Below are 13,329 nucleotides of genomic sequence, written 5' to 3' on the forward strand. Positions count from 1 at the left end.
TTTCAAATCGGTTTATTTTTGTTCGGTTCGAATGATTAAACCGGAATTGTGTTGACGTTTTGATTCTAGTTCTGCAAAAGAGAGTCAAAGCCACTCTACTTTCATCTTCTTCTTCGAAAGCTCAGCACAATGGATTCTCTCAAGAACCGTCCCACCACGGTTGGTCTATCTGAGACTTTCGCTAGGTTGAAGACACAAGGCAAAGTATGAAACTTCTCTTCAAAAAATCCCCAAAGTTTCAATTTTTGATTCCTTTCCCAAACTCTGATTTGGGGTCTTTTCGATACTTTTATTTACAGGTGGCTCTGATTCCATATATCACAGCTGGTGATCCAGATCTTTCTACTACCGCAAAAGCTCTTAAAGTGCTTGATTCGTGTGGCTCGGACATTATCGAACTAGGTGTTCCATACTCTGATCCATTAGCTGATGGTCCTGCAATCCAGGTTCGATATACAAAAGCAGCAAAAATTTCAATCTTATTCTGAAATATTTAAACCTTCTCGTTCTTTGGTTTAGGCTGCTGCGAGACGTTCGTTACTTAAAGGAACCAACTTTAACTCCATTATCACTATGCTTAAAGAGGTGTGTCTTGGTTTTGCTTTTTGTTTACTTGTCTCTCGTAGCCTTTGTGGTTTTCAGTTTTCTTAAGAAAGAGACTCTTTTTTATATTCCAAATTTATCAGGTTATACCTCAGTTATCTTGTCCAATTGCATTGTTTACGTATTACAATCCAATCCTGCGGCGGGGAATCGAGAACTATATGACTATTATAAAAGATGCTGGAGTTCATGGTACATTACATTGTTTCAAGTTTTCTCCCAAGTAAAAATGCTTATGTTGTTTCACCATTTATTTGTGGTTACTGGCAACTGTTTGTTACATAACATTTTGACTCTTTGTAGGCCTTCTTGTTCCTGATGTTCCACTCGAGGAGACTGAGACTCTGCGGATTGAAGCTCGGAAGCAGCAGATTGAACTAGTATGATATTTTCCTCTAGCTGTTAGTATAATTAAAAGAGATCATATTTTTTGTTAGCAAACTGTTTTCTTCTATTTACCATGTTATACTATGTTGTCCTGAAGGTACTGCTCACAACACCCACAACCCCGAAAGAACGAATGAAAGCCATTGTTGAAGCATCTGAAGGATTTATCTATCTCGTAAGTATCAGAGTTTCACGATTCTTTAGATCAGTACATGATGCGGGTAAGTTTGTGTTCTTATGCGTGTGAATGTTATCATTGAGGTCTTTTCAGGTAAGTTCAGTAGGAGTTACTGGTACAAGAGAGTCTGTTAACGAACAAGTTCAATCTCTTCTACAACAAATCAAAGAGGCAACAAGCAAACCGGTCGCGGTTGGATTTGGCATATCCAAACCTGAGCATGTGAAACAGGTTAGGCTGCACATACACTGGATTACCAATATCTCGGTAACAGGATTTGCTAGCCTGACGTGATTTGTTTTAACATTACAGGTAGCTGAATGGGGAGCAGACGGAGTCATTGTTGGTAGCGCGATGGTTAAGATCTTAGGCGAGTCTGAATCACCTGAGCAAGGACTTAAGGAGCTAGAAGTCTTCACTAAATCTTTAAAGTCTGCTCTGGTTTCTTGATTTTCGAATACACAATGATTCTTCTCTTTATTCAATGCAAAGAACCAGATGAAGCCACCAGTGCTTCTTAATATTATAACATCCATCTCCAAATAAAAATCAAGAGTTTTACATTATTGTAAAGTTTTCGGGTTCCGAAGGAGAAATACAAGAATATCAAAAACAAACAAATGATATAAGGCTCAACAAGCTTGCAGAACGCATATGTTTAACGCTGTGACACGGATTCTGCAGAGAAGAGGTACTTGACACGGGAAAGAACTGAATCATGAGCAGGATCATAGGGATGGTCCTTGGAAGGGATCTCCAAGATTGCAGGAACTGGCTTGTTGTAGCTATCCACCAAGAACCGGATCATATTGGCAATCTACAAGCATGAAATTTTCTCATTATGTTTTTGACACAGTAGAAAAAAAAAAACAGACTTTAAATTAGTATAGCTATAGAAGATAGGAATAGAGCCCCATGTTGTTTCAAGCTCATAAATGATATGTCTCTAAGGGCTGTTGCTAAGTGACCTCATCTTATGCTTCTTCACACATTTGGATCCAATGATATACTATACTAATTACTGGGAAAAAGATAGCAAAACTACCCTACTTAATGGTGACCTTGATCCATGATTAAAATGTGCATGCAAGCAAAGAATATAGTCATTAATGGCAGTAATGATAAGGGGCTCAATAAAGTGGAGGAGTAAAAGTCATGAACTCTTTGATAAAGACTAAAATAAAGCAGCACACACAGCAGTAAAGATGAGTAACAAGTATACTGAACTTGGAGGAAAACACTTACATATTGGCTTAAAAGAATGATAGCGATATCATCCCTTGCTGAGAATTCCTTGAAAGCATCCTCAATTTGTCTCACAGTTGTCTCTAAAAGACAAGAAAAAAGCGAAATAAAGGAAAAATCACTTAAATGTAGAAGACTAGAGGGTAATTTGATACAATTCTACAGAAATAGAAGTTAGGAAAGTTATCTCCTAACAAGACCACAGAAAAAAATTGATTTGATGCAAAACATTCACTAACTCGATTTTATCAAAGGGACACATAACACTTTGAGACAAGTGACATAACTTGATTAATGACTGAAAACAATATCTTTCCTAAAGATCAAAGAACATACTTGAATCCACGATGAGGTAATTTGTCTTCCTCCTTATGTCAACATTACCAACTCCAGCCATCAAAAATCCAACTATGGTGTCCTGTACACAAAATTTTAGCCAAGTAAGAGACGTTTGAAATTAACAAAATGGTCATTACCAACAGATAGTTCCAAACAATTCTGCCACTGATTGAGAAAAAACAAAATGCCAACTTGCAAGCTAAGTCACAAAGAAGAGAAAAGACATAGTCTTTATGGTGGAATACAATTGAAAAAATTCCAATGTCAGAACAGTTGAAACTAACACAGAAAACCTAAATCCCTTGTTATTTCAATGATAATGCAGTTTCTACAAAGAATTTAAAGATGATTTCTACTCCTTAAGTTTCCTGATTCGTGCATTAGGTGGATTTCAACATTCAGTGATAGCAGATGAGATCATCTGGCAGATCTGGTCTGATCCGAAATCAAGAGATATACAACAAACTAACGAAAAAGCTAATCTAGGGCGTGACCACTACCACCAAAAAGATTACAAATTTCACAAACAAATCCAAAGTCTGTGAAATGCATTAATTGAGTTCAGATCGAATCTCACAGATTCAAAACTAAATACAGAAGATCCATATCAAAATCGGAACCTCAAATTCCGCCATCAAGATATAAAAAGATGAGATTTTTAGCAACGAGTTTACCTCATCGGCGATCATTGCGATGAGGGCAGAGTTGCGAGCAGGGATCGGAGCTCTCCCAGCCATATTTTGATTCAACTACACACACGCAAACACACAAAAACCCAGAAACAAAATCAATCAATCCATCGAATACAATTGAGTACAAACCCTAATACAATTCCTGATCTTAGATTACAGATGGAGAAAAAGCTCCTAGATTTCACTCATTACCTCTTTTTCTTCTCTGTTCTTCTCGTTTTTTTCGATTTGATCCGATAGATAGATAGATAGATTTGTAATCACTACCAAAAACGACCACGCGCAAAAAAATAAAACTCGAAGTCAGAACACGATTCAATTGACTAGATTACCCCTAACTTATCCCCTTAATCACAATACTAACCCTCCTTTAATGATTGCTCTTTAACAATTTAACAGTAAAAGTGGCAAAACTGTAAATAATAATTAATAATGAAATGAGTGCAAGTCCCATCAAAGCCAGCTTTTGCCTCTTCAAGGGTAGTTCTGTCTTTTCTCTTACCTCTCTTTTGTCTCTACTTCAGAAAAAAAACCTCCTGTGATATTTTTATATGTGAAGCAGAACAAAAGCAAAAAAAATCTAGAAGAAGAAGAAGAAGAGTGAGTCAGTGGAGCTGCTGCAAATGGCGGATTCTCACTCTCTCAACAACAATCAGCTCTCGAGACACACTTCTATTTTCAATTTGCGTTTATGGGTCGTTCTCGGCGTTTGCGTTGGTGCCGCGATCGTTCTTTTACTCGTTCTCATCTCTCTCTGGTTCGTTTACAGACGAAGCAACAACAAGAACAAGAACAAGTCATCTCTCGACCCTTCTTCTTCTTCTTCTAAGTCTCATCACCACACGATTGTTCCCGTTGTTTCCAAGGAGATTCAGGTTGACCCGTCTCGACCTCCGGTTCAACCCGACCCAACTCCGGAGACTAAACAGAGAGAAGACGATACCAAAATTCACATAGAAATTGGGAAAGATCATCGGATTTCGTATCCGGAACGAGGTGGTTGGACTGGTTCCGGGTCGGGTTCCGGGTCGGGTGATCAGGGTTTAATTATTATGTCGGCGGGTCCTGAGGTTTCTCATTTAGGTTGGGGACATTGGTATACGTTGAGGGAGCTTGAGGTTTCTACTAATGGATTCGCTGACGAGAATGTGATCGGACAAGGAGGGTATGGGATTGTGTATAGAGGTGTTCTTGAGGACAAGTCAATGGTGGCTATTAAGAATCTGCTCAACAACAAAGGACAAGCTGAGAGAGAGTTCAAAGTCGAAGTTGAAGCTATTGGAAGAGTGAGGCACAAGAATCTGGTGAGGTTGCTTGGTTATTGCGTTGAAGGTGCTCATAGGATGTTAGTTTACGAATATGTTGATAATGGGAATTTAGAACAGTGGCTTCATGGTGGTGGTTTGGGGTTTAAGAGTCCTCTTACTTGGGAGATTAGAATGAACATTGTTCTTGGAACAGCTAAAGGGTTGATGTATTTACACGAAGGTCTTGAGCCTAAGGTTGTTCATCGTGATATCAAATCAAGTAATATCTTGCTTGACAAGCAATGGAACTCGAAAGTTTCAGACTTTGGGTTAGCTAAGCTTTTGGGTTCAGAGATGAGCTATGTGACTACTCGTGTGATGGGTACGTTTGGGTATGTGGCTCCTGAATACGCGAGTACAGGGATGTTGAATGAGAGAAGCGATATTTATAGCTTTGGTGTTTTGGTTATGGAGATCATTTCAGGGAGGAGTCCTGTGGATTATAGCAGGGCTCCGGGAGAAGTGAATCTTGTGGAATGGTTGAAGAGAATGGTGACGAATCGAGATGCGGAAGGTGTTTTGGATCCGAGGATGGTTGAGAAACCGTCGTTAAGGTCATTAAAACGTACTCTTTTGGTAGCTTTGAGATGTGTTGATCCTAATGCTCAGAAGAGACCAAAGATGGGTCATATCATTCACATGCTTGAAGCTGAGGATTTAGTCACTACTAGAGATGATCGGAGAAACTCTGGAGGAGGAGGAGGAGGAGGAGGAATAGAACCGGGAAAGTCACCACGGAGGAAGACAGATGTGAATGAATCAGCGGATGAGAGTGGTAATTCTGTTCTGATCAACAATGACCAATTAGCTTTGGAGAAGGAGAATGAGAATCAGTAATTTTGTTAACTATTTTTAGAAGTTTTGTGTGTTATGTGTGTAGATTTTTTGGAATTTTGCAATAATTAAATGTGGCTTGCAAAAAAAAATATATATATATATATATATATATATATGGTTTTTTTTTTTCTTTTCTTTAGATTCAGTCTATTGTAATATAGCCTAAAGAGTTAAATAGTGTGTTGTGTTATTGGATGTTAAGGGTTTTTATTTATTTTTTAAGTTTGTGTATAAAAAGAAATATAGAGAGTGAATTTCATAAATATTATTAATTATTTTCATAAATACTTTTTAATTTGACGTTTAAATTTGCTTATGGTGTGAAAAAATGTCTATGTAAGATCTTTTTTTTTCTGTGTATATTATTTTAGTTCACATAAAATTTTGGATTGAAAATGATCTACTGTATAATAAATTTTCTCATTTTTTTTAATTGCTTTTGGTGAGATTTATTCCCTTTATTTTATCTTCTGATTTGTGTTTACAAACACAAAATAGAGTGAGTCTCATGATTTTCTGACATATGTTAGTTTTGTTGGATTAAAATGTCTTAACGGTTTATGTTATACTTTCTTATTAGGTTTTCACTCACGGTACACCGCGGGACTAAATTATAAATTATTGTATTTTAAATAATGATTTTTAATTTATTTAGTTTTCAAATTCTTAATTAATTAAGTTTTATCTAATTAATTTATAATTTTGTTTAGAATGTTTTTTTTTCTTCTTACGTTTTTGTACAGTATAGAACCTAATTACATTAAGTTTGTTATTAGATAGAATATAAAATTTAAAAACATTTAGTTTTGTATTCTACAATTAAACAGATATATATATATATATATATATGCCTATATGGTATGTTAGTGTATATTTTTATGTGTATACAATTTTTCTTTTTTGGAATATTAAGAATGTGTTGTAGTATGTGTAATATTTTGTAGTTCATATACTAAATAATTTATAAGTTAATTTTCCAAACTATGACTACAAATCTATAGTATATGAAATAAACTACTTCTTCCGTTTCAAAATATAAGATGTTTAGACAAGTTTTTTGTTTCATAATATAAGATGTTTTCAAGTTTCTATGCAACTTTTAGATTAGTTTAGTATTTTATATTATGTAGTATTGTTTCTGATTGGTTGAACTTGTTAAAAGTAAAGACTTCTTAATCTGCGTGGTTTATTTAAAACATTCTATATTTTGAAACGGATGGAGTACTAGTTTTAGTGTTGGTTCTATAGTCCAGACCCGTCATGCTAGGCGGATCACGCAACATGTTCAAAGATTTTTAATCCGCAAAAAATCATCATATGAAACCGTGAAAGTAAAATATAGTATGTGAGGCTAAAAGTCACTTTTTATCAAATCAATTTTTCAAATTTTTATCAAGTAAGAACAATACTTGGGTGAAACTCTTCATTTATCTCCTTATAAAATAAGGAAATAAAATTTATATACATTTGTAATTATGTTTGTTACCTTTTAAAACACTTAATTTCTATATAAAAAATCAAATATAGATAGAATTAATTTGTTTATTAAATTAATTATTTAATTTCAATGACATGTTTGTAAATATATTCCAACTTTAAGATTTATTTGTTAAATGTCTCTAAAAATGTATATATAGATTTATTTAGTGAAGGTAAAAGTCTTCGAAGAGAGAGATGTCTAACGTTTATGGTTATGTCAATTTCCTTATTTATTTCAGCCAGCTCTATCTAGACTTCGTGCTTAAACTTGAAGAAATAATATGAAAGTGACATTTGAACGAAACATTGACTTTCCTGGAAGCTGCCACTTTCAATAAACTATATACGTATGTCGTCTGACATTTTCTTTCATGTAGACATTGACTTTATGTGCATTCCTCTTCTCTTTCCCTATCCAGTTTCTTCTTTTGGATATTCTTTTTCTTGCGTCTCCTTGGCAGTAAACAACGTACGGTTGCTTTTCTAGAAAGTTTGAGCAAGATGGGAAACTGTTTAGCGTTTGAGATATCCTGCGATCAAGTGTTGAATCATGCTTGTGGCTGCTTATTTGGTGATCAAAATGACATTCACATGATGGAAGGAAACCTCGAGGCTCTGGAGAACACTATGCAAGAACTCGAGGCAAAACGAGATGATCTGTTAAGAAGAGTTGTCTTAGAGGAAGACAAAGGTTTGCAACGGCTTGCTCAAGTCCAAGGATGGTTTTCAAGGGTAGAAACTCTTGGGTCTCAAGTCAATGATCTGCTTGAGGCTAGATCAGCTCAAACTAGAAGATTGTGTCTCTGCGGATACTGTTCTAAAAATCTCATATCAGGCTGTGATTATGGTAAAAAGTTATCCAAGAAACTGAACGAAGTTCAAGGACTTCTATCGAAAGGAGTTTTTGAAGTGGTGGCAGCGAAAGGTCATGCACCTAAGGTGGAGGAGAAGCATATCCAAACCACTGTTGGTTTGGATACTATTGTCGAAAGCACATGGAACCACCTCATGAGCGATGGACACAGAAGTTTGGGTCTTTATGGTATGGGGGGAGTAGGCAAAACCACTCTCTTGACTCGTATTAACAATAAGTTCCTTCAAGTGATGAGTGGATTTGATATTGTGATATGGGTTGTGGTCTCCAAAGATTTGCAAAACGAAGTCATCCAGGAGCAGATATTGGTAAGACTAGGTCTTGACAAGGAATGTAAACAAAAAACCGAAAAGGAGAGAGCCGCTGACATATACAATAATCTTAACAGAAAGAAGTTTGTGCTGTTATTGGATGATCTATGGAGCAAAGTAGATTTAAACAAAATAGGAGTTCCACCTCCAACTGAAGAAAATGGATCCAAGATACTTCTCACCACTCGCTCTATAGAAGTTTGCAAAGATATGGAGGTTGATGAGACGATGGAAGTTAAGTGTTTGTCTCCAGATGATGCGTGGGATTTGTTCCAAAAGATAGTTGGAGATCAAACCTTGTTAAAGAGCCATCAGGAAATTACCGCACTTGCTAGAAAAGTTGTTCAGAAATGTTGTCGCTTGCCACTTGCTCTTAATGTCATTGGCAAAGCCATGGCATGTAAAGAGACTATACAAGAATGGGAACATGACATTCATGTGTTGAATTCGTCTAGCCTCCGCTTTCCAGGGATTGAAGTAAATCTTTTTTCCGTTTTGAAGTTCAGTTATGATAGTTTGAAGGATGAGAAAGTCAAATCATGCTTCCTATACTGTTCTTTGTTCCCGGAAGATTTTCAAATTGAGAAGGAGAAACTGATAGAATATTGGATATGCGAAGGATTCATAGATGGAAATGGAGATGAAGATGTAGCTGCTAACTACTACCAAGGTCATGATATAATTGGTACGTTACTTCGTGCACATTTATTGATGCATGGTGATTTCTCAAACAATGTGAAAATGCATGATGTGATACGTGAGATGGCTCTTTGGATAGCGTCTGACTTTGGGAAACAGAAAGAAACACTCTGTGTTAAAACCGGTGTCCAGTTAGGCCATGTACCGAATGACATCAACTGGAAAGTTATGAGACGGATGTCTTTAGTAAGTAATAAGATTGTGGAGATATCTTGCAACAACTTCAACTGCCCTAATCTTTCAACCTTATTACTTCAGAAAAACAAGTTGGTGAATATTTCAGGTGAATTCTTTCGGTTTATGCCAGCACTTGTGGTCTTGGATCTTTCGGGAAATGGGAGTCTTTCTTGTTTACCGGAAGAAATCTCTAACTTGGGTTCGTTACAATATCTCAACTTATCATCCACGATGATAAAATGGTTACCAGTTGGTCTCAAGGAGTTGACGAAACTAATCAACCTGAATCTTGAGTATACTAATGAACTTCAAAGTCTTGTTGGGGTATCAAAAATTTTACCAAATCTTCAAGTGTTAAAACTGTTATATTCTCGTGTTTGTGTTGACGACAGATTAATAGAAGAGCTACAACTCTTGAAGCACTTGAGGATTTCAACAGTAACCATAGATGATGCTAGGATTTTAGAAAGTATACAAGAAGTGAAGGAATTGGCGAGTACTATCCGAGGTTTATGTCTCAACAACATGTCAGCTCATGTTGTAACATTAAACACGGTGGCTCTAGGTGATCTTCACCGCTTTATAATTCTGGAATCCAAAATCTTTGAGATAAAGATAGATTGTAAAAGCAAAGAAAGTACTGCGGGGCTTTCACCAATGTGCACAAGTTCTCAAGGCTTCAAGCACCTCTCCATTGTTCAAACATTCGAGTTGCACTACAAAAAAAAAAGCTTTTAACGTCGGTTTTTTTAATGTTTAGCGTCGGTTAATGACTGAATTGAATAATATAACGTCGGTTTTCAAACCGACTTAACAAGCTTCGACGTTAAATTTTTTTGCATCAGTTTAGCAAGTGACGCTATGTTTAACGTCAGAAATTTACCATCGGTTTAATAAATATTAACGTCGATTATTCATTGACGTTAATGCTTACGTCGGTTATATAAACCGACGTATTGTGGTGATTTCAGTTCTTTATTGTTAAATTTTCTGACTATTATTTAGTAAATATAAAAAGAATTAGTAGTCAACGAAAACTTTGAAAGTAGAAACCATAGTAGACCATATTAAATTTCTATTAATCAAACGTATAAATTTTACACAAAAACGTCTAAATGTTTCTTAAGTAAAAATATTATCCACAATTTTTATCTATAATCTTCAAAGCCTTTTCTTTTGCTCGTAAATATCTTCAAAACTTTCAAAAGGTCCTCCTGTAGAATATACATCCTTTCAGCAATGAGCAGAGAAGTGTGTGTAAAAGCCCCTAAACACGATAATCATAGATTTTCGTAGTTAGTCTTTGTGCATCCTACAATAATTGCTTTAAACCAGAGCACACATTAAGCATACATATATCTAACTGTGCCTAGAGAATCACACACAATGAAATAAATAAATAAAACAGTTAAAGGAGGGAGCTTGATTTCATGCCATTTATAAGGCAATAAGAATGTACCTTAGATTCTTGGAGCTAGAGAAATCTTGGACAAAGAGGGTTGAACAATTTGTCTTTTCTCTCCATACCAAAAGTGCCCACTCTACACAAAGAAACAGAGGATTATCAGATTCGAGAGATTATAGAATAGTATGTTCTATGTCAATCCCTTAGTGTTAGATAATATATAAAGTGAGCTTGTAAGTACGTACCAGCAGTTTTCTTGAATTGTGACTCGGTAAGCAAAGCCTGGAAGCCATGTTGGTAACTGTACATCATTGATTCATGTGCTTTACTATGACACAAGATAAAACCTTTGGTAAAAGCTTGAGACATAAAACAGCGTCAAGTACTAATCAAATAGCTAGCTTTGTACCTTCCAATAAGGGATGACAACATCTGTTGATGAGATTCTGTGACAAACTCAGGATATCATGTTGCTTCTCACCCAAAAACACTATATGAGATTATCACAACACAAGTAAAATCTGGTCATGGCCTATTATTAGTATTTAGTTTTGTTGTCTGATAAAATAAGATATATTTACCTTGCAACATTCAAATCCATCATCAAACTGATGATCTAAAATTCCTCATTCCATGAGGCATGAAAAAAGTTGTTGTGTTTCTTCAATCTTTTAGGAAGCTATATGAGCAAGCAAGAGCATTCAATCTATTGTATAGATGTTTCCATCTTTTTCTCTTCTGAATTGACATTGTCTAATCAAGAGCAAATCGAGCAACCAATTAATCTTTTCTTAAACTCAGGTAAATCCATGAATTTTCATCTCCGCCAGTTCCTCTATACCAGTTCTTCTACTTTGAAACTCAATGAAACCAATCATAATTTCTCCTATTGATCAATTCTGAAAAATCTATAAACTAAAAGGATCGATGCTTTCAAACACTGAGATTTCAACTTCCCGTATCAAACTATCACGATTCTCCATCTAAATTTCCGATAACCTAACGGCGAATATCTCCGATCATGTTCCAAGTTAGAATCAATACCTGATTTGGTGGATTCGATGAGTTAGGATGCTCGTTTGTCTCAATCCGTTACACAGATCATCGGTTAAGATATGCTTCTACGCCTCTGAGCTTGGATCAGAAAAGAGATCGGAACTCCACAGCGACGAGAAGCTAAGAACTCATAAATGGAAGAGATCAGAAGTGTAATCGAAATTTTTTTTTTTTTTTTGTCGGCGTGTAATCGAAAACTTATAAATGACGCAAAACAACTATCGGTTTAAGTCGGTTTCTAAAGCGACGCAAAAATCCTTTCTAATTGAAAGTTTAACGTCAGTTTACTAATTGACTTTAATATACCGACGTTAACCGCCGCGTTTCTTGTAGTGTTGGAAGGTCCGAGGGATTTGACATGGCTGTTGTTTGCCCAAAATCTCACGTATCTATCTGTAAGCGAGTCATCGAGCATAGAAGAAATAATAAACAGAGAGAATGCAATAAGTATTACCAATGTGCATCCGGATATTGTAGTACCCTTTGGGAAGCTGGAAACTCTTGATGTAAGTCTTATGGCCGAGTTAAAGGGAATCTGCTGGAATCTTCCAGCTCTTCGGACTACCCTGAAAAACTTCACTACCATTAACTGTCCAAAGCTGTCACTGAGTTACTGAGACACGAAGAATAATGGAGGGCAAATTGGAAACACGTACTAGACTCCTGAACACCTTATTACAGATCACAGCTGTAGTCCTGTTCTCTCTCTCTCTCTCTCTCTCTCTCTCTCACTGGCTTGATTTTCACACACTCTGTGTAACTGTATCCTCTATGTTCTCAATTCCGTTTGTGTTTGCTGTCTAGTTGCACTTCCCAAAGTTCCAAACTTTTGTTCCAAAACAATGCAAATTCATAAACTATTTTTTTTCGTTAACAGGTTTGTCAATTGTCATCTCTTAAATAGTTTAAATTCAAAGACTTGTTGTTTTTGTTTGTCATGTTGATAAAGACAACGATTATTCTGATGAATATTAGTGGACATCATAATAATAATACATATTTTGTTTTCCACCAAATATCATACCAATAGATACAACAAGAATACTAAAATAAAAATGGAAATTAAAAAAAAAAAGTTTTGGAGAAGAAGGAGAATCAGTAAAGAGAAATGTTTTGGCATTATAATTTTTACTATTTTTTTATTTAGAAGTTGTTTCTTGTGTGTGGTATATATGTATATATGTAGTTTTTTTTGTAACTTTGCAATAATTATGCTGCTTGAATATATGTTTTCTTTAGGTTAGTCTATAGTAATATATAGCCTACATATATAGTGATGATTTGTGTTTTTGGTGACATCTAAGTTAAGGTCCTTTGGTTTATGTCCATAAAAAGAAATTCCATAAATCCGTTATAAGATTTTGATTTTTTTTTTAATGACCGTTTAAATTTACGCGCCAAAAATTATACTTTGAAAATCATTTTTAGAGACTTTTGTGTATATTATTAATTATCATAACTATCAAAAAATTTCAAGTTTTGGATTAGAAAACAAAAAACCATAAATCAAAATAGAGTGAACTTCGTGAATTTTTCTTTTGTGCCTAAAATTTTCATATGTTACATTATTGATAGATTTAAAATTTAGTCTAATGGTTTATGTTAATGTCCTTGTTATATATCACCAGTACTAGTCAATTGAATCAATCAAACTTTTGATGAGTAAACTAATAAATCAAATAATAATGTTGGCATCAAACAGTTACTTTTTTCATGCAAATATTAATATCATAATACTAT

At 35.3% G+C, this 13,329-nt stretch overlaps 5 protein-coding genes across 12 annotated transcripts; 3 read left to right on the forward strand and 2 right to left on the reverse strand.

The window, feature by feature from the left end:
- The first annotated feature begins 50 nt into the window (after positions 1-50).
- On the forward strand, positions 51-1,734 carry LOC104714301 (tryptophan synthase alpha chain). The gene is made up of 8 exons (XM_010431616.3): positions 51-204; positions 300-446; positions 520-585; positions 687-795; positions 907-983; positions 1,088-1,165; positions 1,262-1,399; positions 1,481-1,734. Exons 1-8 carry the CDS (start codon positions 130-132, stop codon positions 1,616-1,618), a joined length of 828 nt encoding a protein of 275 aa, XP_010429918.2. The 5' UTR covers positions 51-129; the 3' UTR covers positions 1,619-1,734.
- On the reverse strand, positions 1,627-3,491 carry LOC104714292 (V-type proton ATPase subunit F). The gene is made up of 4 exons (XM_010431604.3): positions 3,427-3,491; positions 2,750-2,831; positions 2,414-2,496; positions 1,627-1,985 (listed from the first exon to the last, which is right to left on the reverse strand). Exons 1-4 carry the CDS (start codon positions 3,487-3,489, stop codon positions 1,827-1,829), a joined length of 387 nt encoding a protein of 128 aa, XP_010429906.1. The 5' UTR covers positions 3,490-3,491; the 3' UTR covers positions 1,627-1,826.
- Positions 3,492-3,986: 495 nt separating this feature from the next.
- LOC104714311 (putative serine/threonine-protein kinase At1g01540) lies at positions 3,987-5,873 on the forward strand. The gene has a single exon (XM_010431628.3). The coding sequence runs from the start codon at positions 4,068-4,070 to the stop codon at positions 5,586-5,588; it is 1,521 nt and encodes a 506-aa protein (XP_010429930.2). The 5' UTR covers positions 3,987-4,067; the 3' UTR covers positions 5,589-5,873.
- A 1,567-nt stretch (positions 5,874-7,440) lies between these two features.
- Positions 7,441-12,513, forward strand: LOC104714320 (putative disease resistance protein At1g15890). Of its 2 annotated transcripts, none has more exons than XM_087464641.1 (2): positions 7,441-9,838; positions 11,923-12,513. In XM_087464641.1, exons 1-2 carry the CDS (start codon positions 7,569-7,571, stop codon positions 12,092-12,094), a joined length of 2,442 nt encoding a protein of 813 aa, XP_087320767.1. In that variant the 5' UTR covers positions 7,441-7,568; the 3' UTR covers positions 12,095-12,513. The 2 variants fall into 2 exon arrangements, with proteins under 2 accessions (XP_087320767.1, XP_087320769.1); XM_087464643.1 differs by lacking the exon at positions 11,923-12,513 and having other exon boundaries at positions 7,441-9,421; positions 9,521-9,901.
- LOC104713235 (subtilisin-like protease SBT3.5) lies at positions 10,187-11,822 on the reverse strand. 7 transcript variants are annotated; one of them, XR_015565958.1, is made up of 6 exons: positions 11,578-11,800; positions 11,115-11,212; positions 10,943-11,023; positions 10,779-10,834; positions 10,588-10,669; positions 10,187-10,395 (listed from the first exon to the last, which is right to left on the reverse strand). XR_015565958.1 is itself a non-coding variant. In XM_087464659.1 (6 exons), the coding sequence occupies exons 2-6, from the start codon at positions 11,122-11,124 to the stop codon at positions 10,362-10,364; spliced, it is 285 nt and encodes a 94-aa protein (XP_087320785.1). In that variant the 5' UTR covers positions 11,125-11,212; positions 11,578-11,791; the 3' UTR covers positions 10,187-10,361. The 7 variants fall into 7 exon arrangements, 1 of the variants encoding a protein (XP_087320785.1); XR_015565954.1 differs by having other exon boundaries at positions 10,779-10,861; XR_015565956.1 differs by having other exon boundaries at positions 10,779-10,861; positions 11,115-11,286; positions 11,578-11,767.
- Positions 12,514-13,329: the final 816 nt, after the last annotated feature.

Source organism: Camelina sativa, chromosome 2 (assembly GCF_030686135.1).
Source record: "Camelina sativa cultivar CO46 ecotype springtype chromosome 2, ASM3068613v1".
Classification (NCBI taxonomy): domain Eukaryota; kingdom Viridiplantae; phylum Streptophyta; class Magnoliopsida; order Brassicales; family Brassicaceae; genus Camelina; species Camelina sativa.

Excerpts from the sequence above, each read along its gene's own strand:
- LOC104714320 (XM_087464641.1), top strand. The coding sequence starts at position 7,569 with ATGGGAAACTGTTTAGCGTTTGAGATATCCTGCGATCAAGTGTTGAAT. Across the intron at positions 9,839-11,922 it reads TCCATTGTTCAAACATTCGA|TGTTGGAAGGTCCGAGGGAT; the intron begins GTTGCACTACAA and ends CGTTTCTTGTAG.
- LOC104714301 (XM_010431616.3), top strand. The coding sequence starts at position 130 with ATGGATTCTCTCAAGAACCGTCCCACCACGGTTGGTCTATCTGAGACT. Across the intron at positions 586-686 it reads TTATCACTATGCTTAAAGAG|GTTATACCTCAGTTATCTTG; the intron begins GTGTGTCTTGGT and ends CAAATTTATCAG. Across the intron at positions 1,400-1,480 it reads AACCTGAGCATGTGAAACAG|GTAGCTGAATGGGGAGCAGA; the intron begins GTTAGGCTGCAC and ends TTAACATTACAG.
- LOC104714292 (XM_010431604.3), bottom strand. The coding sequence starts at position 3,489 with ATGGCTGGGAGAGCTCCGATCCCTGCTCGCAACTCTGCCCTCATCGCA. Across the intron at positions 2,497-2,749 it reads TTACCTCATCGTGGATTCAA|AGACAACTGTGAGACAAATT; the intron begins GTATGTTCTTTG and ends CTTGTCTTTTAG. Across the intron at positions 1,986-2,413 it reads TCATTCTTTTAAGCCAATAT|ATTGCCAATATGATCCGGTT; the intron begins GTAAGTGTTTTC and ends TCATGCTTGTAG.
- LOC104713235 (XM_087464659.1), bottom strand. Across the intron at positions 10,857-10,942 it reads TTGTCATCCCTTATTGGAAG|CACATGAATCAATGATGTAC; the intron begins GTACAAAGCTAG and ends GTCATAGTAAAG. Across the intron at positions 10,396-10,587 it reads TCTAGCTCCAAGAATCTAAG|GGGCTTTTACACACACTTCT; the intron begins GTACATTCTTAT and ends TATCGTGTTTAG.
- LOC104714311 (XM_010431628.3), top strand. The coding sequence starts at position 4,068 with ATGGCGGATTCTCACTCTCTCAACAACAATCAGCTCTCGAGACACACT.